This window comes from Sceloporus undulatus, chromosome 4, assembly GCF_019175285.1.
Source record: "Sceloporus undulatus isolate JIND9_A2432 ecotype Alabama chromosome 4, SceUnd_v1.1, whole genome shotgun sequence".
NCBI lineage: Eukaryota > Metazoa > Chordata > Lepidosauria > Squamata > Phrynosomatidae > Sceloporus > Sceloporus undulatus.
The window spans coordinates 43,845,764-43,869,272 of NC_056525.1; the positions used below are offsets into that span (position 1 = coordinate 43,845,764).

The 23,509-nt window shown below is 39.5% G+C and overlaps 1 protein-coding gene across 1 annotated transcript in view; it reads left to right on the top strand.

The window, feature by feature from the left end:
- Positions 1-6,878: 6,878 nt before the first annotated feature.
- Positions 6,879-23,509, top strand: part of LOC121929755 (ubiquinol-cytochrome-c reductase complex assembly factor 1) — a 69,739-nt gene continuing 53,108 nt past the window's right edge. The window contains exons 1-4 of the mRNA XM_042465640.1: positions 6,879-6,967; positions 8,646-8,750; positions 9,851-9,955; positions 20,836-20,943. Of these exons, the coding sequence (XP_042321574.1) occupies positions 6,944-6,967; positions 8,646-8,750; positions 9,851-9,955; positions 20,836-20,943 (342 nt within the window). The 5' untranslated portion in view covers positions 6,879-6,943. The remainder of the gene's footprint in view (positions 6,968-8,645; positions 8,751-9,850; positions 9,956-20,835; positions 20,944-23,509) is intronic.

The following is a 23,509-nucleotide window of genomic DNA, read 5'->3' on the forward strand; positions in this document are numbered from 1 at the left end:
ACACACGCGCATACACACATACTTGCGTACACATACTCGAGACCCCACATAGCAGGATTTGCGGGCATTGCTAAATTGTTGAAATACAATAAAAATAGAATAAAATAGAAGGGAAGGGAAGAAGAAATGCGAAGCAATCATTCACGTGAAGCTAGCATTAACACAAAACAAGAAACAGGAAGTGGCCCCCTTCTTCATCCGGGAAGCGTAAAAGTTCTCGATGCATTCAGAGCCGCACTGAGCATGTGCAAGGGTGCCAGTTCGAATTGTTGAATCCACGTGGTATCATAACTTATGTTGCATCCTCTTAGCTTTGCCTCAGGAAGGACCACAATTTCGCTCTTCACATGTGATAATTAATCACATGAATTGGCTTAGATTCGAATTGAATCTACTTCCCTTTCCCTTTGGAATGGCTTTGGATTGGAGTTCCAATTTTCACGTGTGATAAGGGCCTTAACCTTCTCTTCTCCAGGCTAAACATCCCCAGTCATTCCTCTCTCAGTCATTCCTCATAAGGCATGGTTTCCAAACCCTTTACCATTTTAGTCGCCCTCCTTTGGGCACGCTCTAGTTTCTCAACATCTTTTTTGAATTGTGGTGCCCAGAACTGGACACAATAGTCCAGGTGAGAGGCCTGACCAAAGCAGAATAGAGTGGCACTGTTACTTCCCTTGATCTAGACACTATACCTCTATTCATAGAATCATAGAATCATAGAGTTGGAAGAGACCACTAAGGCCATCCAGTCCAACCCCCTGCCATGCAGGAAATCCAAATCAAAGCATCCCTGACAGATGGCCATCCAGCCTCTGTTTAAAGACCTCCAAAGAAGGAGACTCTATCACCCTCCGAGGGAGTGCATTCCACTGTCGAACAGCCCTTACTGTCAGGAAGTTCCTCCTAATGTTCAGGTGGAATCTCTTTTCCTGTGCATCCATTGTTCTGGGTCCTGTTCTCTGGAGCAGCAGAAAACAAGCTTGCTCCCTCCTCAATATGACATCCTTTCAAATATTTAAACAGGGCTATCATATCACCTCTTAACCTTCTTTTCTCCAGGCTAAACATCCCCAGCTCCCTAAGTCGTTCCTCATAGGTCATGGTTTCCAGACCCTTCACCATTTTTGTTGCCCTCCTTTGGACACGCTCCAGTTTCTCAATGTCCTTTCTGAATTGTGGTGCCCAGAACTGGACACAATATTCTAGGTGGGGCCTGACCAGAGCAGAATACAGTGGCACTATTACTTCTCTTGATCTAGACACTATACTTTTATTGATGCAGCCTAAAATTGCATTGGCCTTTTTAGCTGCCGCATCACACTGTTCACTCATGTTCAACTTGTGGTCTACTTGGACTCCAAGATCCCTTTCACACGTAGTTTCATTCAGCCAGGTGTCACCCATCCTATATCTGTGCATTTTATTTTTCCGCCCTAAGTGCAATACCTTACATTTCTCCGTGTTGAATTTCATTTTGTTAGCTTTGGCCCAGCTTTCTAGTCTATTCAGGTCATTTTGAATCTTGATCCTGTCCTCTGGGGTATTAGCTATTCCCCCTAATTTGGTGTCATCTGCAAATTTGATAAGTATGCTCCCAATTCTGTCATCCAGGTCATTGATAAAGATGTTGAACAGCACCGGGCCCAGGACAGAGCCCTGTGGGACCCCACTGGTCACTTCTCTCCAGGATGAAAAGGAGCCATTGTTGAGCACCCTTTGGGTTCGGCCGGTCAACCAATTACAGATCCATGTAACAGTTCCTTTGTCTAGCCCACATTTTACCAGCTTGTTTGCAAGTATGTCATGGGAAACCTTGTCAAAGGCCTTACTGAAATCAAGATATACTATATCCACAGCATTCCCTTCATCTACCAAGCTGGTAATGACTTGTTTCTCTGAAACCCATGTTGACTTTTTGTGATTATGGCATTGCCTTCTAGATGTTCACAGACTCTCTGTTTAATGATCTGCTCCAGAATCTTTCCTAGTACTGATGTCAGACTAACTGGACGATAATTGTTGGGATCCTCTTTTTTCCCCTTTTTGAAGATGGGGACAACGTTTGCCCTCCGCCAGTGTGCTGGGATCTCTCCTGTTTTCCAGGAGTTTTCAAAGATTATTGCCAATGGCTCCGATATTACATTTGCCAGTTCTTTTAATACCCTTGGATGGAGTTCATCTGGTCCCGGAGACTTAAATTCATTTAGATTAATAAGGTGTTCCTCTACTATCTCTTTACTTATTCTGTGCTGAAATTCCCCTTTTCTGTCCTCTGCTCCATTATCCTCAGGTTGAGCACCCTTTTCTTTTTCTGAGAAGACTGAGGCAAGGAAGGTGTTGAGCAATTCTGCCTTTTCTCTGTCTTCTGTTAGCAATTTGCCATCTTCTCCACGAAGTGGCCCTACTGTTTCATTCTTCTTCCTCTTGCTGCGGACATATCCAAAAAAGCCCTTTTTATTGTTCTTAACCTCTCTAGCAAGCCTGAGTTCATTCTGTGCTTTAGCTTTTCTGACTTTACCCCTACACATGCCTGCTATTTCTTTGAATTCCTTTTTTGTGATTTCCCCCTTTTTCCATTTCTTATACATGTTCCGTTTCAAACTTAGCTCAGTTGAAAGTTCCTTAGTCATCCATCCTTGTTTCTTGAGACTTCTCCCGTTTTTCTTTCTCACTGGAACTGTTTGAAATTGTGCCTTCAGTATCTCTCTTTTGAGAAACTCCCATCCGTCCTGAACTCCTTTATCTTTTAGTATTTCTGACCATGGAATCGCTCTCAATACTTCTCTAAGTTTACTGAAATCTGCTCTCCTAAAGTCTAGGATGCATGTCTGACTATGCCTGGCTTCTCCTTTCCACTGTATTACAAACTCCAGGAGAACATGGTCACTTCCACCTAATGATCCCACCACTTGCAACCCATTAACCAAGTCATCCTTGTTGGTTAGGATCAGATCTAAAATAGCTGACCCCCTTGTTGCCTCTTCCACCTTTTGGATCATGAAATTGTCTTCCAGGCAAGTGAGGAATTTGCTAGGCCTTGAGGATTTTGCTGAGTTTGACTTCCAGCAAATATCAGGATAGTTGAAGTCGCCCATCACTACTACATCTCTCTTTTCTGACTGTGTGGTCATCTGTTCTAGAAAGATATCATCCAATTCCTCCGTCTGACTTGGGGGTCTGTAGTAGACTCCCACCATAACATCCTTGTTGTTTCTCTCCCCTTTGATTCTTATCCAGATGCTCTCCACCTGTCTTCCATGATTGATGTCCAGGATCTCTTCACTGGTGTAAATATCTCTGACATATAGTGCTATTCCTCCTCCTTTCTTATTTGGCCTATTTCTCTTAATAAGGTTATACCCCTCTATTTCCACATTCCAATCATGAGACTCATCCCACCAGGTTTCAGTGATGCCTATTATATCATATTTGCTTTGTTGTACTAGGAGTTCGAGTTCATCTTGCTTATTTCCCATGCTCTGTGCATTAGTGTAGAGACATCGCAGACCATGGTTCCCTTTTACTTGCTGCCTGTGCAAGTTTTTTTTGCCTCCCACTGTTGGGTCCTTGCACTGTTTGCCTTGTCGCCTCTATGTCAGTTTGACTATTTTCGCCATCCCTTTCGCCTTCCTTAATATTGCCTCCCTTCCCCTCGGAACTCAGTTTAAAGCTCTCCTGATCAAGTTCTTGAGACTGTTGGCAAAAACATTTCTTCCAACTGGCGTGAGATGCAACCCGTCTGTTGCAAGAAGTCCCTCCTCATGGAACCGCAGCCCATGATCGAAGAATCCAAATCCTTCTCGGCGGCACCATCTGCGAAGCCAGTTGTTCACATCCGCGATTTTCCTCTCCCTTCCTGGACCATGCCCTTCAACTGGCAGAAGAGACGAGATGACAACCTGTACATCCATTCCTTTCAGCTTCCTACCAAGCGCCTCGTAATCCCTTTTGATGTTCTGAATGCTGTGTCTTGCAGTATCATTAGTTCCCACGTGGACCAAAAGGAAGGGGTATTGGTCAGTAGGCTTGACCAGTCTTGTCAGCCTCTCTGTCACATCCCGGATCTTTGCACCTGGAAGACAACACACCTCTCGAGACATCTTGTCAGGCCTACAAATCACTGCTTCTGTACCCCTCAGCAAGGAGTCCCCCACTACGACCACATGCCTCCTCCGAGGCTTAGCAGCGACTGTTCCCTCGGGTGGGACTCTCAGGCTCCCCTGCTCCGTCCCTGAAGTCTGTCCATGCTGCTCTTCTTCATCCTCCTTGATAAGGGAAAGAGCTTCAAATCGATTCTCTAGCTGCAAACTCCCCGAACAATTCCTTCTTGGCTTACTTCTCTTTGTGACATTCCTCCAGCTGTCTGCCTCCTCTGTTTGGCAAGTGACCTCTTCCACCCTAGCATCTTCCTCTGCGTGGTACTCATCCAAGATGGTTAGTTCTATTGTGTCCAGAAAATCCTCTTGTTCCCTAATATGCTGAAGTGTAGCTACTCTGGACTCCAGCTGCTGCACTTTCTCCTCCAAGAGTGCTACCAACTTGCACTTGGTGCATGTGAAGTTGTCCACTTCTGTAGGCAAGAAGAGAAACATCCCACAAGAGTTGCAGGTGACTGCAGCAGATCCCTCGTTGTCCATACTGCAAAGTCTTTAGTAATGAATATAACGGTCAATCTACTGGGAATACTTCTTTAAAGGAATGTACTGGCTGTTATGTTACACTTAAAGGGAAGGTTCTGTTTCAATATCTGATTCTAACCTGATGCCACTTGAGCAGAGTTGTTGAGTTAAAGAACTACTAAAATTTGCGCGCCGTTACTCACAGAAGCTCCTCCCCTTCAGCAATGAGCACACGGTCTCAAAATGGCTGCCAAGCAGCACCTCTCCTTCTCCTCTCTCTGGCCGGACTGCTCTGGAAGGCTCTGGAAGTTGGTATATAAAGCTAGTCTGCTAGCTCCGCCCCCTTGTGACTCACAGATGTGACTCACAGAAGCTCCTCCCCTTCAGCAACGAGCACACGGTCTCAAGCACACGGTCTCAAAATGGCTGCCAAGCAGCTCCTCTCCTTCTCCTATTGATGCAGCCTAAAATCACATTGGCCTTTTTAGCTGCTGCATCACACTAATGATGATAGTACATGATAGTATATGTAATACATATAGCCATGAATAAGCCTTACGAAAAGAATTGATATTTATATGAGTGTTTTAAGCTTTTCTTTTGCAATCTCCTACATTTTCCTAGAATTTCCTACATTTTGCAGAGCCTTGTCTTAGCTTGCAGTTATGGCATCTGAGCACCTTGTTCTGGTCCCAGGCATTTTGGATAAAGGAGAATCAACATGTATTATAATGAGAGGCTAGCACTGAAAACAAGGTGACCAGAGGTCCTCCTTTTTTCCCCTCCTTTTCCTTTTCCAGGACATGTCCTACATTTCAGCCTTCTGTCAAGGAGGCATTCCAAAATGTTCTCCATTCTGAGCATGACTAAGAAGCATGAATCTATATGAGTCTTTTGAGCTCTTATTTGGTTGTGTCCTCCATTTTTCTTGAATGTTCTACATTTCATGGTGTCTTGTCCTCCTCTGAGGTTAGGACATCTGGTCACCTTGGCTGAGAAGAAATTTTAAGAAATGTGACAGGAGAAAAGGAGCAAGAAGAAACCTGCTCACCCATCTTTTCCCTGATGAATTTCCCTAAGAAAATCTCCCAGGTTCCTGACTTATGGTGACCCTATCATGGGGTTTTCTTGGCAAGATTTGTTCAGAGGGGGTTTACCATTGTTTTCCCCTGAGGCTGAGAGAGTGTGACTGGCCTAAGGTCACCCAGTGGGTTTCATGAATGAGCTGGGTCTCGAGTCATTAGGCTGCATCCGCACTGCAGAATTAATCTGTTTTGATACCACTTTAACTGCCATGCTATCGAATTCTGGGAGCTTTAAATTTGTGAGACATTTGGCCTTCTCTGCCAGAGAGAGCTCTTTGGTGCCACAACAAACCACAATTCCCAGAATCCCATAGCATTGATCCAGGGCAGTTAAAGCGGTCTCAAACTGGATTATTTCTGCAGTGTGTTGTGAATGAGATTATCACACATTACGCTCTTAAAGAACTGCTCTTCCACTTGGTTTGACTGTTTGATTATTTTAATTGTTTTAACAATGTTTTATTATGTATAGTTCCATAATAAAAAGGGGGTGGGGAGGAGGGAATAATAGAATGCATTTTAACGTTTGTTGCGTTTTATATCATTATTTTATTTGATGATATTTTATTTGAGTCCCAGTCCTGGGAAAAGAGCAGGATACAAATAAATATAAGAAAAATAAATAAATGTTGTGAGCCGCCTCAATCCTCTTCTGGGAGAGGCAGTGTAAAAATAAATAATAATAATAATAATAATAATTAATAATAATAATAATAATAATAATTATTATTATTATTATTATTATTTAACTAGCTGCCTCCTGTTGCATTCTGGGATTTGAAATTTAAGGAGGGGGCATTTAAGAATAGTCAGAGAGAGAGAATGCTCTTAGGCTTCAATGAACTACAAATCCCAGAATGTAACTGGAGGCAGCCAAAGTGGAATAGCAACGCTTTTAAGAGTGTGTAGTGCGGTATACTGGAGAAATAACTCGTTTTGGCAGCGCTTTAACCCTTTTCTGGTTCAAGGCTATGGAATTCTGGGAGTTGGAGTTTGTTGTGAGGCCCAGAGGGCCCCACAACAAACTCCCAGAATTCCATAGCCTTGAGCCAGAAAAGGGTTAAAGCGCTGCCAAACTGGGTTAATTCTCTAATGTGGATGCAGCCCATGAGGGGCTCAGGGTACTATGATCCAAGAGACGACTAGGTCTAAGCCATATGTAGATGTACTTATTTGGTTCAGGAAAGGGCGGAAGTGCTTTGATGTCTGGCGGAAGCGGAAGCGCGTCCTTGAAAGGTGATGGCGGTGCTGGTGAGAGCCGTGGTAAGAGGCGTTAGGGGGGGGAACCCTCTCTTAGGAAAGCGGGAGGCTCGGGGCCGCCTCCCCTTCGCCCCTCGGGGCTCCTGGGGAGAGGAGGGCATAACGAGTGCGGTGGCCCTTTGGCAGAATCATGGAGGGCACTCGCTGCTTCGAAAGCATGGGCTGCTGCTGCTGCTGCTGCTGCTGCAGACAAATAGCAGCTCCTCCAGGGCTGGGTCTGTAGGGAGAGGAGTGATGGCTGGAGGCGTCCCCACAGCAGCCCCCTGCCTTCCTTGGAAAGCCTTGATTATGGGGCTGTGGCTACTGCCCCAGCTCCAAGACACACTGCAGAAATAAGCCACTTTCAGACCGCTTTAACTGCCCTGGCTCAGGAATCCTGGGAGTTGTAATCTGTTGCCACACCAGAGCTCTCTGGCTGACAAAGAAGGCTGTGTCTCACAAAACTACATCTCTCAGAGTTTGAGACTGCCTTAACTGACCTGCCTCAGTGCTAAGGAATCCTGGGAAGTATAGTTTTGTGAGACATTCAGCCTTCTCTGTCAGTGAACTCTGATGCCAACACAAACTACAATTCCCAGAATACCTTAGTATTAAGGCAGGGCAGTTAAAACGGTCTAAACTGGATTATGTCTGCACTGTGTTTTGGACCATAGTAAAGCGGTTTGACACCACCACTGATCCAAAACACACTGCAGAAATAATCCAGTTTGAGACGACTTTAACTGCCCTGGCTCAATGCTAAGGGATTTTGGGAACTGTAGTTTTGTGAGATATTTATATAGTTGACAATCTCTAGCTAAACTTTCTCTCCATGGGATAGCTTGGTCATATGTGTCATTCTACCGAGTTGGAGTGGGAGCTAGTGTAATTTTGTGGTTTGAGTGTCAGACTCTGAGAGACCAGGATTCAGATTCCCCCTCAGCCACAGAAATCCATTTGGTGACTTTAGGCAATCACACTCTTCCAGCCTCAGAGGCAGTGGCAAACCCCCTCTGAACATCTTGCTAATGACAGAAATGACTTGAAGGCATGCAACAACAAAAACTAAGTTGGGATGACATTAGGTACAGAGACATATTTGCTCAAAGTTTGTAAAAAGGTCCATGTAGAGGAAACCAGTGGTCTTTGCATACTGTTGCAAGATAGATACAATGAAGGAAGATGCCTTTTCAGATTCTAGTGCAGTGGTCCCCAAACTGTGCCCTTTAAGAGATTTTGGACTTCAGCTCCCAGAATCCCAGACTATTGGCCAACTTCGGGGAGCTGAAGTCCAAAATCTCTTAAAGGGCACAATTTGGGAACTACTGTCCTAGTGGGATGACAGCTTGCAAACAGAAATGAACAATATAGTAGTTATGACTGACAGTGTGCCTGAACAAATGCTTGTAAATTTAAAATTGTCTTAATTAATCATTACTTGAAAGTAGCCACACTCTTATGGCCTTAGGGTCACCAGAAGTCAGAAATAATTTGGGCACACAACCGTATTCACAACACAGTGAATCATACATTTGACATTTACTGGCAATTTTCAGAATCTTTGAGAAGGAACAATTCTTTTTTCAAAGAATTACTAAATTGTAGCGTTAATGGAAGATAAGTATAATGAATTTAGTAATGCTGGTTAAGGAACAAGTTCAGTTGTTAGCATGTATTCCCCTTGATTTTTCTTTATATCTAGAAGCACCGAGCTGGAGAATCTCAATGGATTGCATTATGCAATGGATTAATACAAACAACATTCGTTCAACCACAATGGGGCAGAATGCTTCATGGCACTCTTCAGGTGAGATTTAATTTATTTATTTGTTTGCTTGTTTTGGATGCAAAGATAGAAACTTTATTCGGCTTATTGTGGTGTTAGGGGATTCTTTGGCTGGTTTGAGAATCATAGGAAGAGATCATTTGCAAATCACTCATGGCTTGTAGTATATTAATTTTAGGAATGTCATAATTTGGGCCAGGTATTATTTGTCATGTTAGTCTTTATTGTCTCTTCTCTTCAAGACTCAACTTGATATACACAATGTAAAAAGAAAAAATAATTCCTCACAAATCTTTAACAATTGGACAGTAAGCATTCTCTTTTACACACTGCTTCCCTTTGTGGCTTCATGATTGAAGTACTCGGAAACAGTGCCAGGCTAAACTGTGTTAGATAGTGATATACTTGCTCATAATGGGACTCAAACTCATGAGTGCCTCAAGAATATTGACCAGGTAGCCACATTTTGAAAGATTTGTCATGGGTATTTGAGGACTTCATTGGGCTCTTTATTCTGAATTACTACAAGAGAATAAATCCCAATATACAAATAAGACTTCCCATCCAGCGAACTCTGCCCATGATGATTTAATTTAGCTTAGTCGGTTTTAATATGTAGTTTTTAATCTTACATTGTTTAATCTTGTTTTCAGGGGGGTATTATGTATATATGGATGTATTTTAACCTGTTGTACGCCACTTTGATTGCCTGGCAAAAAGCGGAATAGAAATAAAATTTTTATTTATTTTATTATTATTATTATATATAATTTGTATTGTTTTAATAACTTTATTTATACCATTCCTTTCCCCCCAAACAGACTCAAGACAGCTATGCATATGTTGTCTTTTAACCTATAACATTTTTTTCTTTTTAACTGTATTCTTTTAATGTTTGAATATTGTTATAATTCTATTTTAATGCATCACTTTGTATGTTTTTAATTGTACTGTTCTTTTAAATTGTAAGCTGCTCTGAGTCCCGGTTTTGGGGGAAAAGCTGGATACAAATTATTATTATTATTATTATTATTATTATTATTATTATTATTATTATTATTATTATTCTGTTTTACCCTGCTACTTATACATTTACCCTTTTTTCCTTTTTGTCTTTGCAGAGACACAAGAATGTCCAATCATGCCTAACAAGGGTTTGCTGTGGATTGATACAAACTGTTGGTACAGTAAAACAGCCTAAGAGAACACTTCATCACACAAAAACGGTCAGGACAAAATGATGTTGTGTATGCTATTTGAACATATTGGAGTAATACAGTTCTATTATACTGGGAATGGTGGTGATCATTTTGAGGTTGGTTCCAAGTGTCAGGTAGAATTCTAAACATACAATTTCCATAAGCTTATTGTGCATTAAATTCCTGAGTAACTGGTGCACATTATTTTAAAGGTTCTGACAAATTAATGGAAGAGGTATTAGTGACCATTAGCCAGAATATTAAGTGGTGAGATGGCACAATCAGAGTTCTTTGTGAATCTGCTTACAGTGGTACCCCGGGATACGAATTACCCAGCTTACGAATTTTTCGGGATACGAAAAAATCCCATAGGGATTTATTGTTTCGGCTTACGAAGGTTTTTTCGGGTTACGAAAAAACCTCGGCGCTATTTTCAATGGAAAGGCCGCCACCGGAGGGCAGCAGAGAGCTATTTTTTTCCATTAGCGCCTATGGCAATTCAGGTTACGAAGGTTTTTCGGGTTACGAAATTAGCCGCGGAACGAATTAATTTCGTAACCCGAGGTACCACTGTACTAGGTATCATGAAAGTGGAAATGAGGCTACTAGTTATATAAGAGTCTTTTGTGGGTTTTTTGGGCTGTGTTGCTATGTTATAGAAGAGTTTGTTCTTGACTTTTTGTCAGCATTTGTGGCTGACATCTTCAGAGAATGCAGGCACAGAAGTGAGTGGGGTGTGTGTATGTATATGTGTATGTACATACACACATACTGTGCAACCCTGGGTTGGGAGGAGTGATTTCCATGTTAATCTGTGTATTATTCTGTTGTTGAATGGCAAAGCCTCAGGGTGGGAGTATGTGCAAAGAGGAATTTTGTCTGTTTAATTAAAGATCCATTGTCTGCTGGGAAAATCCCTGACCCTGGGTGGTTTTCATTTGCATTTGCTGGGTCTTGATTTTTGTGTTTTTCTGAACTGGTAGCCAAACTTTGCTAACTTTAAGGGTTTCTTCTTTCCTGTGAAACAACTCAGACTCTATGCATTACAGAAATAGGCTGCTTAGAGCTGCTGACCTTTCTTTTCAATAACGGCTGCCTCTGTTTCCCCCCACTACTGTCAGTATCCTTCTCCATCCAGCTGCCCGTGTACTGCTGCTGCTTGTGCTGGTATAACTATGCTAGTTTAGTGTGCCAACAGGATTCTGGACCTAACACCCATTGTTTAGGACCCTTTCATGTCTTTCTAGGGATATAAGACCTGTGCAAGCACATCAAAAAGAGGGAGTATGAATAGAGCATATTGTTTGACTAGGACTGCATTGCAGTAGGGCTTTACTTGATTAGCGATGCATAGTGGAATTGCCCTCAAATCCAACATGTTTGAGCGAGCTATGTGCCATAATCCATCTGTGTCTCAGACTTCTTCACAGTGTTCAAGCCCTGTGTTCTCAGTGAGGTTAGTTAAAGAATGGGGAAATAAAATGAAACAAGGGACTGAAGAAAAAACAGTTAACATCAGTGGAGTTCAGACGGAGTGACAAGGGATGTAATGATACTGATTGAGGAAACAGATGGGGCTATAGAAGAAGAAGGAGTGATCTGGAGTGATGAAGGTAAAAAGAAGAGGGAGAGTTAATGAATTTATAGAAGTGCAGACTGAAGGGATGCATACTGTGGAGCATAGAGAGAGAAAATATGGGTTTGACTGTAAAGAAAAACACTGAAAGTTGCAAAAATTATTTTCGGTTATTAACATGGTGTTGCAACCTTGTTGAATTAATAAAAATAAATCCCAGTAACTTAAGTTGTGCATCCCTGTTCCAAACAGATACAAACTGCCCATTCATTGATACTATGTGTCATTCTATCTGATAAAAAACCTACTGGTCAGAACTATTTCCCAAGATAGCCTTGTTATTCTTCTGCAATGAAAACAGAGTCCTGCAGCACCATAAGGTTGGGTTCTTATCCTCTGGCCCATGGAATCAGGGAGTGAGGTGGGATGAAGTGGGTGTTGATGGACTGGGCAAAAAAAATGTATTCTTTTTAATTACAAGCATAGAATAAAAATAGCCCACATATTGGGTTGGTTTTTTTTAAAATCTCCTGACTAAAGCTAATTTAGAAAACAGAAAAGTCTAGGTAAGTTCATGAGTTACAGTTTTAACATTTTATCCAGGTGTATCCATTTTCACTGTTACTAAGACATTAACTGCAAGCTTAGTTCATGTCACAAGCCTAGGAGCTTTCTTAATAAATCATAGGTATAATGAAGCATGAACTGTTACTGTTGAAACAAGTTTCACAGCTGAATGTATAATAATGCTTAATTAGTTTATCTGCCTTAATATCTTTTTAGGAATGCCAGTTTATAGTTGGGAGCATGCCCATATACTACTTTGGCTTCCCCCTCCTATTTTATTTTGATTAGAGTATGTCATATTTTTACATGTTCTCATTCTTTTTGCTGTTGCGAAAGAACTCCCTGAGATGTGCCTTCTATCTTGTGGCTATTTAAGAGAAGCTTTATGTAACTTGAGGGCTATTCCATTCTCAAGGAAGGTTCATATGTGTGCTAGATTATTAGAATTTAGCACCAATACCAAGCTTCACAAGTGTTAGAAACCCTTTATCCTCCTCAGCTCTCACTGTTTTTTCTTCACTCATATGCCTGTTTACTTCCTCCTCTCCAATAACCAGGCTGCTTGCGCTCTCTCTCTCTCTCTCTCTTTCTCTCTCTCTCTCTGTGTGCGTCTCTCTTTTAACTGTTTGAAAGTCTTTGGGCCTCTGTAAAGGGAAGCATTATATGAAGCTGCCAGGAGGTCACCTAGAGAAATCAATATTGCAGATCTGCTTTCAGCTTCAACTCCAGAGGATGTTAGGGATATTTGCTGCCTGGTGACTAAATATGGTATTGCAGGCTACAGAGCCAGCATGATGTAGTGGCTTGAATGTTGGACTAGGAATCTACGAGAACATGTTTTGAATCTCTGCTCAGCCATGGAAACCCAGTGGGTCACATTGAATCAGGTACACTCTCTCAGCCCCAAATAGGGGTAATGGAAACCCTTTGAACAAGTCTTGCTAAGAAAACCTTGTGATAGATAGTTTTACCATAAGTCAGAAATGACCAGAAAGCACAAAGCAACGGCTACAGGCTACAAACAGATTTTAATCAATTAAAAAAAACCACCCACAGGGTGCACATCCTTGAGTGCCCTTAGTATACATGCTAAATTATAGATTGATTGATTGATTGATTGAAATTTTATTTCTATACCGCCGTTCCCACGATCACGGCGGTTTACAAGCAATACAAATACAATACAATACAGATTAAAAGAAAACAAATTTTACAATGAAAAACACCCCAAATAAAACCAGGTATAACTGTACATCATTAAAATCCATCATAGAATCAGTTAAAAATTGCTAATCGATCTAAAAATCCCATACAATACAATACACAATGCATAGGGGAAAAACAATCAGGACACGTGAGGGAAGGCTTGACAGAATAAATGAGTCTTCAGGTTCTTCTTGAACAACTCCAGGGAGGGGGCTAAGCGGAGCTCCTCAGGGAGAGCGTTCCAAGATTGCGGGGCCGCAACAGAGAATGCCCTTTGCGCCGTTAGTACAAATCTTGTCTTGGGAACGCTCAGAAGATTTTTCCCACCTGACCTGAGTGTGCGGGGCGGATTGTATGGGGAGAGGCGGTCCTCCAAGTACTCTGGGCCCAAGCCATTTAGGGCTTTATAGATAACAACCAACGCCTTGTATAGGGCCCGGAAGCGAATTGACAGCCAATGCAGATCTTTCAATATCGGTGTTATGTGGCTGGCCCTGGAACTGCCGGTGACCAGCCTAGCGGCCATATTTTGAACCAACTGCAGCTTCCGAGCTTGGTACAAGGGTTGCCCCATGTAGAGCGCATTACAGAAATCAAGTCGAGAGGTTACCAGTGCATGCACCACTGTTTCAAGGTCCCCCCGGTCAAGGTAGGGACGCAGCTGGCGAATCAGCCAAAGCTGATAACAGGTGCTCCTAACTGTCGCATCCACCTGAGGGGTCAGGTGAAGCGACGAGTCAAGGAGCACCCCCAAACTGTGATGTCTGGGTTTCCTGGTCTATGAGCTGTAGCAGAGATAGACAGACATTATCTTCTCTTGTCTTGTGTAAAGATAATCAATCAAAGAGTTTCATGCCTATTGTAGATCCTTTTGATGCAATTTTGATATTTGTAAAGTATCCTTTTTGCTGGAACTTCATTAGGAAGTTCTCTAGAGTGAGGGCCAGCCAGCCAGTGTCTTTGATATCTGCTGATGAATGATTTGGTCTTTCAAGAGATGTACATTCATGGAATCAAAATGAAAGAGAAAAGAATGGGCAGCAACAAGACATCTTATTGATATGTTTTGTAAGTGGTTCCAGTAGCTGTCATTCTAAACAGAAGTACTACCATATTATCCAGCATCAATCTATCAGCTATGCTTCAGTGAGAGCAGAACTCCTCATATGTATGGGTAATTGGAGATGTTTAAAGCCAGGCATTTTTAATCACTATAGTATCTCAAAAAGTGAGGCAGTATCAAGAAATTTTCAACTGGTTTTATGGGCTTCACATGCTTGCAAAAGGAGTTCTTTGCTGATTAAAAACAATAGTGACCATATTGTTTTATTTATTTTTTGAGAGGAGAGGGTTTGCACCACAGATGCACATAAAAACTATGATTTTGCAGTTTAACTTTGAGTGTATCCTTCTAGACTCTAAATCTTTCCATGCCTCTTTCCTTCTGAAATGGCACCCTTGAAACACTAGCCATTTTGGGGGGTGTCATGACTGCCAATCTAAAGATCTTGGGAATTTATAATAGATAATTTCAAGTTGTAATAATTTTTGTTGAGACTGTTTATTCTTTGTGGGGTGCTGATATATTGTAGTAATCCATGTGAGGAAGGCATAGAGCACTATTGATAGGAGTTTTCACCTAAAGAACTGTGCAAAAAATTTTTTTTTTGTAAACTCATCTTTTTGCTTGTTTCTGCTTTTTTCTTTCTTTCTTTTTTTTTTAATTGTGTCAAACATACAAAAGAGAATACAATATCACATTATACAAAACAAAACAAAACATTATACAAAAACACACTCGGTTTTCCATCATGAAAACAATTAAAAAATTTGTATCTAATTTCCATTTATTAATTTCCATCTATTAATTTAAGGCTTCCACAAAGTTTTGCACTTATCTCTTATGCATAGTCCATAGATTTCTACATTTTTATTCTAATTTCTCTTAACACAAATTATAAACTTTTTAAGTTTCAAATCATAAAAAATCTTAATCCGTATAAATTTCTTTAAACCTTCTCAAACATTCCCATTCTTTTTTCTCTTTCTTCCATTTTCAAATCACTCATACGTGCTGTGAGTATGTCCATTTCCATAGCTTCTGTTAGGTTTTCTAACCATTCTTCTATTGGAGGTATTATTCTTGATCTCCAGTACAGTATCTGGCAAAGGTAATCCTTGCTATTGTAATCATGTATAATATTAATCGTCTATACATTATTTCAGTTTTTCTTTCTAGTATACCCGTCATATTTAAGAGAAACAATAATGGATTTAATGGTAACGCAATTCCTAAGATTTTTGACATAAATTCCTGTATTTTCTTCCAAAATTTTTTAGTTTCTTCACATTCCCACCATAAGTGATAGAATGTACCTTTTTGTTTACAACATTTCCAGCATATGCTATTTCCAGCTTTATACATTTTACTTAATCTGTTTGGAGATAAGTACCATCGATGTTGAATTTTGAGATAGTTTTCTTTATAGTTCTGACATAAAGTAAAGGAATTTGTATCCCTCCATGCTTTTTCCCATAAATCCATATCAATTGTTTCTCCTATATCTTGCGACCAACTTATCATAGATTTTTTAACTGTTTCAGATTCCAAATCTCTCTGTTTCAATATTCTATAATATTTTGATATATGCCCTTTTTTCCCATCCAATATAATATTATCAATTTCATTCCTCTTAATTGTTAATTCATGTTCTTTTTTGTCAATTCTAAATTTTTCCATTATTTGTCTTTGCAATAGCCAATTTTTATTGGTCAGTTTTTCTATTTCTTCATTAGATTTCATCACTAATTTTCCATTTTCCTCTTTTAATAGTTCTTTATACGTTAACCAACGTTGGCCAACTTGTTTAGTTCTTTTATAAAATGCTTCCTGAGTTGATATCCATAGTGGCCATTGACTATAGAACATTTTTTTGATTTTCAACCAGGTCTTAAATAATGAATTTCTTATAAAATGATGGGAAAAGTCAGCATTTGCTTTGTGTTTTTCGTACCATAAAAAGGCATGATACCCAAATCTCATTTTTGTACTTTCAAGTTCTAACAATTCATCATTTCTTAAAAGAATCCATTCTTCTATCCACTGGACACATGCTGCATAATAATATAATTTTAAATTTGGTAGGTTACAGCCACCTTTTCTTTTATCCTCCGTTAACAATCTCCACCCAATCCTTGCCTTTTTCCCTTGCCAAATAAAGTCAGTCAGGCATTTTTGCCATTTTTCAAAATATTTTTCTTTACATAGAATGGGTAGATTTTGGAACAAGAAAATAAGTTTCGGTAACACATTCATCTTTAGTATTTCTATTCTTCCCAATAGGGAAAGATTCAATTTAGACCATTTTGTTATATCTTTTTTGATTTCAGTCCAAACTTTTTCATAATTATTATAATATAGATCAATATTTCTGTTTGTTAAATATATGCCCAAATATTTAGCTTTTCTGACCGTCTTAAATCCCGATATGCAACTTAGTTCTTGTTCTTCAATCTTAGTCATATTCTTGGTTATAATAGCTGTTTTACTTGCGTTTATTTTAAATCCTGCTAATTCACCATAGTTGTTTATTTTTCTTATTAATGGTATTATTGAATCTCTTGGTTCTTCCAGAAATATTATCAAGTCATCAGCAAATGCTTTAAGTTTAACATTAAATTTACCTATACAGGCTCCCTTTATATCATTGTCGTCCCTTATACTGTACTATTAAGTAATACTTCTAATGTCAAAATAAACAAAAGGGGAGACAAAGGACATCCTTGTCTTGTTCCTCTCGTTATTGGTATATACTCTGTTATATCATTATTAATCAATATTCGTGCCCTTTGTTTTCCGTAGATCGCATTTACCCATTTCATAAACATGTTACCAAGTTCCATTCTTTTTAATGTTTCTATCATAAAATACCAGTCTACCCTATCGAATGCCTTTTCCGCATCAACCATGATCATTGCAAAGTTTTTTCCATTGTTGTGTTCATAGTATTCTATTAAATTCAGGACAGTTCTTATGTTATCCTTTATTTGTCTATTTGGTATGAAACCGTTTTGATCCTCTTTTATCAATATATTAACACAGTTCTTCAGTCTAGCGGATAAGATTGATGTAAATATTTTATAATCTGTGTTGGTTAAAGAAATGGGTCTAAAGTTATTAACAGTTTGTTTCTCTTGCTCTCCTTTAGGGATTAGTGATATATAGGCTTCATTCCATGAATCCGGAATCCCATTCAAATGTATATTATTCAGTGTTTCTTTTAATGGTTCTATCAGGACGTCCTCCATTTTTTTATAATAGATTGCCGATAATCCATCTGGTCCTGGTGTTTTTTGTATTTTTAAATTTCTTATAGCCTCTATTATTTCTTCTGAGCTAAATGGCTGGTTTAAATATTTCTTTTGTTCCTCTTGTAATGTTACATTTATGTTCTTTCTTATATAATTCTCGATCTTGTCTTTGTTATTTTCCAGTGTTTCTTTTCTATATAATTCCCTATAATAATTCACAAATGCTTTATTTATATTAGTACAATCCGTTATTACTTCTTCATTTTCGTAGATCTCTGTAATTAGTTTTTTTTTCTTTTTCTTTTCTTATTCTGGATGCCATTAATTTCCCAGCTTTATTACCAGACTCAAATTGTCTTTGTTTTAATATTCTTAACTTTCTTTCTCTTTCTTCTGTTGCTATTATTCTAAGTTGCACCTTTATATCTTTTATTTCACACTTTAACTTTTTATCTCCTTTTTCCTTCCATTCTCCCTCCTTTTTATTAAGCTCTTCTATTAATCTTTTTTCTTTTTCATTCTTTAATCTATTTCTTTCGGATTGTAATTTTATAAAAACTCCTCTTATAACTGCTTTACTTGCGTCCCATATAACTTTTGATGATACATCCTCTGTTTTGTTTTCCGTAAAATACAATTTTAAACTGTTCTTGACTTTTTCCAACCATTTCTCTTCTTTCAGTATATCTTCCTGTAGTCTCCATAAGTATTGTTTCTTTTTTTCTAATGTGTTCAATATTATTAAATTATGATCCGATTCATAATTTGATTTAATATCCATAGAATTTATACTAGGTAGCAACGGTTTAGATGTTAAAATTAGGTCTATCCTAGAGAAGGAGTCATGAACTCCCGAGTAATAGGTAAATTCTCTTGAGTCTTGATATTTATATCTCCATATATCAACTAAATTAAAGTTTTCCATCATTTTAAAAAACAATTTTGGCAGTTTCCCTTGATATTTTCCAATTACCTTGTTGTTATTAGATTTCCTATCTATAATTGGGTCAATGACTGCATTAAAATCTCCCATTAGAATGATATTTTCATATTCTAGTTTCAACATTTCATTATATAGCCTCTCAAAAAAATTTCTCGTTCTTCCAATGGGGCATATACCCCAATTGCAAATAGTGTTTGATTTTGTGTTTTAACTTCTATTCCTAAATACTGCCCCTGGTTATCATTTAATATTTCTTTGGTTTGAAATTTCTTGTTTACATAAATAGTCACACACCCTTTTTCTTTGATTTAGATGTTGATGAAAAACTGTTTCCCAATTTAGTATTATTTATATATTTTAATTCTTCTTGTTTTATTTTTGTCTCTTGTAGACATATTATGTCTGCTTTAATTTTTTCCAAACGATGAAAGATCATATTTCTTTTATATTTTGAATTAAGGCCCCTTACATTCCATGAGATAATTTTTACCATTTTGTTATAGAGAAAAATAAATAGTTAATAGTAAATAGTATTTCTTTGTTGTTTCTGCTTTACCATAGTAGGTTTAGACCAGTGGTTCACAAACCTTAGTCCTTCAGATGTTTTGGACTTGAGCTCCCAGAATTCCTAACAGTTGGCCAAGCTTGCTGGGGCTTCCAGGAACTTAAGTTCAAAACATCTGGAGGATCAAAGTTTGGGAACTATTGGTTTAGACTTTCATTCTCAACTATGATGATAAATATAGCCATGAATGTGGTAAATGTTCTTTTTCATATTTCATATACCATTCATGATCATACTGTATGTATCTTTTTTCCTTTTTTTTTTCTTTTGAAGGTGCCAATGTCATGTTGACTTCCTCAGCACTCAACAGATGTAAACAGGCTGTTCAATTAAATAGCAAGCCAAACATTAACTAACATGTAGGCAATTATATTTTTAACAGGGCTTAAGGAAACACCTTAATTCCAATTTGATGTTTAATTTCAAAGGTTTTTGCAAATGACCGATGGGTATGTGGTCATCATTCCTGCTTTTTTCATTGAATTGTCTACCACCACTCTGAGTGAAGGATTATTGTTGCAGTTCATGCTCTTCACTTTTCATGTGCTTCCATTCCTTGGTCTTTTAGAAGGCTTCAAAAATAATAGAAACAATAAGCATGTCAAAGAACACTGTTTAGTTTTCCTGAATAGAATGGTTTGGAGAATGCTGTTTCCAGTACTTCTTGCTGTATGGTAAAAAAGCAAAAAGATACTATCCTACGTTGCTGGGGAGACCCATTCTGTTTTCAGAATTACTAGAGAATTGTGCATGTGTGTAATATTAAAATTGGATGTAAATGCAATAAATTTAAGACAGATGGACATAGATCACAAGAAATATTCACCTATTTAAGTCTGTACATTCTAGATTTCATATTTACGGTTGGCCCTTCACATTCATGGGGGTTAGGATTACAGAACCTCTGTCAAAGTGGAAAAGCCACTAATATGTGTGGTGCCTCCTTCCTCTGTGGGGCCTTCTTGGGGGCAGTGAGAGACTGTGAGGAAGATGAGGTGCCATCACTGCCATGATCCCCGAGCAGGCGTGCTCATCCTTTCTGTCTCTTTTTCTACCCTTTAATCACTTTTCCTTCCTCTTTCTCCCATGGCCAGGATGCACGTGGAGGTACCAGGCGCAGTGGAGCAGAGACCCAATTCCTTCCCTCCTCTGCTAGGCACTGCTGCCCCCCATTCCCATAATCTCCAGGGTGCTCACTTGCCCTCCCTGCCTCTTTCTCCTGCAGCCAGGGCACATGTGGAGGTCCTGGGCACCTAGGAAAATGGCTGGGCTGAGTGACTGGGAATGGAGCCCTTCCCTGCCAAGCACCACTACTGCAATCACCAAAGGGATCACTCAGCTTCCCTGTCTTTTTCTTCAGCTGCCTAAACACCCTCCCTTCCTTTTTCTCTGAGGCTGGACACAACAGAGGAAAGAAGCGTGCTTTCTCTCTCTCTTGCTTATGTCCCTTCTTCCCATTTCCCTCCAAACAAACTCATGAATAATCAAATCCATGGATTTAAACCTGTGGATATGGAGGGCCAACTGTGTATACCATGGTCAAAGATGACTTTGCATCTGTGTCTAGCAGGACAGGAAGTAATAATCGCAGTCACTGTCTTTTAATCAGAGATGATTGGGGAAAGTTTTAAGCCAGTGAAATAGCCTTGTAATTGAACGTAGCCTTCATATATGGAAAATACTTTGTGGATTAATAAAGATGTGATTTCCATTAATTTCTTCCTTTATTTTTTTTACAGGTTTTTACAGCCAAAGATTCCCTTCAGCCATCTGAAGAGAAAGTAGGTGCTTTCACAAAAATAATAGAAGCAATGGGATTCACTGGACCACTAAAATATAACAAATGGGTAATTTTTTTGTCTTAATAGTTTGTTCCATTTCATGTACTCTAAGAGCGTGTACACATGGGTCAAAAGACCCGTACTCCCCTCAGCCTTGCAGTGTGCTATCCAGATGACGCACATCATTAGCCCCAAGCTTAGATCGGCCAGTCAGGTGCCAGTGTGGTTGTTCTGGCCCAATCCTGGCCCAAAGGGGACTTAGCCTGGGGCAAAAAAATGCTGTTTGCTGCAGAGTTTCCTTGAAAATCCATAGTGATAGCTGACACACCATATGGCCCTGCACACTCCTTACCTTCTTCTGCCATCGTGTCTTCTCAGAAGACTTCCATTGTAGCCTGTGCCATTGGAAGAGAACACCTGGCTGTTGCCCCCTCTCCACTCTTATGGGCCATAACAGGTGTCTTCTGTTTTTTCTATTGGGTATTGTATAATATTGTACTGTTTTATATTGTTTTATGCTGGTCATTGACCGTAATAATAATTTTCATTTCATTTCTTCTGAGAAGACACGATTGCAGAGGCAGGTAAGGAATGTGTGGTGGCACAGCTTCATGGCATGCTGGCTCCAGGAGTGTGCCAGGGCAGAACCAGGAGCAAGATAGCACGAAGTAGGCCCGTGTTATCTAGCCTGTCTACTTAGGTCCTAAGAAAGGAGAGCTCACCAAAATAAACTAACTCATAATATCTGCTTACAATGGGCTATGTGGCCATGTTCTAGAAGAGTTTATTCCTGACGTTTCGCCAGCATCTGTGAGGATTAGTGTCTGCTTGATTAGTGCTGATTGCGTGCTGGGAAACCCCTGACCCTGGGAGATTTCTCATTTGCATTTGTTGAGTCTTCATCTTGCTATTTTTCAGGACTGGTAGCCAAACCTTGTTTACTTTAAAGGTTTCCACCACTAATCCTCTTTTGCATACCCTCCCCCCCTGAGGCCCGCCATTAGCAAGAGAACAGTACACATGCAAATCACTCCTGCCTTCCCAGGTTCATACAGTATATATATATACCCAACTCCTTTCCAGGCAAGCATTCTCTGAAGATGCCAGCCACAGATGCTGGCGAAACGTCAGTAATAAACTCTTCTAGAACATGGCCACATAGCCCGAAAAACCCACAAAAAAACTATGGATGCCAACCATGAAAGCTTTTGACTTCACAGTTATTTGAATGTTTATTTTATTTATTTAGACTTACCACCAGATTTGTGTGTATAGGGTCACAACCATAGTTACTCTTGGAACACAATGACTGAAAATTTGTGTATGTGGTTCATTAGCCCTTTGATAATGGTGTGGCTAAATACTCTCTCTATGTGTTTGCTTTTTAAAATCATTAGAGCCTACTTGATTCCAGAGTGGTTTATAGCAATCTTTCTAAATGACAGTAGTTTTTCCCACAGTTGGCTCTTTTGATGGAAGAAAAGAGTCCAAATAAAATATAAATAACACTAAATATAAGGCCTATTTTTTTAAAAAAATGATTGCCATTAATAACGTGCCCAAAAAGTCATTTCTAAGACAGAACTTTTCTGACAGCTGTCTGCTAGATCGCAATTTTTTAGAAGTAATGTTCAGAACATGGAGAAACAGAATGGTTCCCAATTGGCAAAGGGGTCAGGCAAGGCTGTATCCTTTCACCCTACCTGTTCAACTTGTATGCAGAACATATTATACAAAAAGCAGGCCTGGACACAGAGTGAAAATAGGAGGAAGGAATATCAACAATCTAAACTATTCAGATGACACCATAGTACTAGCAGAAAACTGCACAGAACTGAGACACCTACTAAGGAAGATCAAGGAAGAAAGTGCAAAGGCAGGCCTGCTGTTCAACATAAAGAAAATAAAAATAATGACCACGGAGAATCTACGCAAATTTAACCTAGACAATGAGGAAATAGAAATAGTAAAAGAATTCTCATTCCTGGGATCAAACATTAATAGGACCAGGGACTGCAGCCAGAAAATCAGGAGAAATCAGGAGAAGATTAAGAATGGGGAGAGCAGCTGTGAAAGAACTAGAAAAGATTCTAAAATGCAAAGATATACAATTGAGCACAAAATGTAGAATCATACAAACCTTTGTATTCCCTGTTACCATGCATGGATGTGAGAATTGGACAGTTAAGAAAAGATAGGAAGAAAACCAATTCATTTGAGATGTGATGCTGGAGAAGAGTGTTGAGGATCCCATGGATAGCCAAATGGGCCCTAGAGCAGATCTAGAAGCCAAGATGACAAAACTGAGGCTGTCATACTTCAGACACATCATGAGAAGGGAAGACTTAATTGGAAAAAAACAATAATGCTAGGAAAGGTGGAGGGAAGTGGAAAGAGAGGAAGGCTGCATGGTAGACAAATGGACTCTATTAAAGAGCTCACAGGTTTGGGTTTGCAGGAATTAAGCAGAGCACTGGAAGACAGAAGATCTTGGAGATGTCTCATCCGTAGGGTAGCCATAGGTCAAGATCAAATTGAGGACAGTTACCAACAAATGTTCAGTGGGGCAAATGTTCATAGGGGGCAAGGGGATACACAAGAGGATTTTTTTAAAGTCTGGAATTGGATGGAG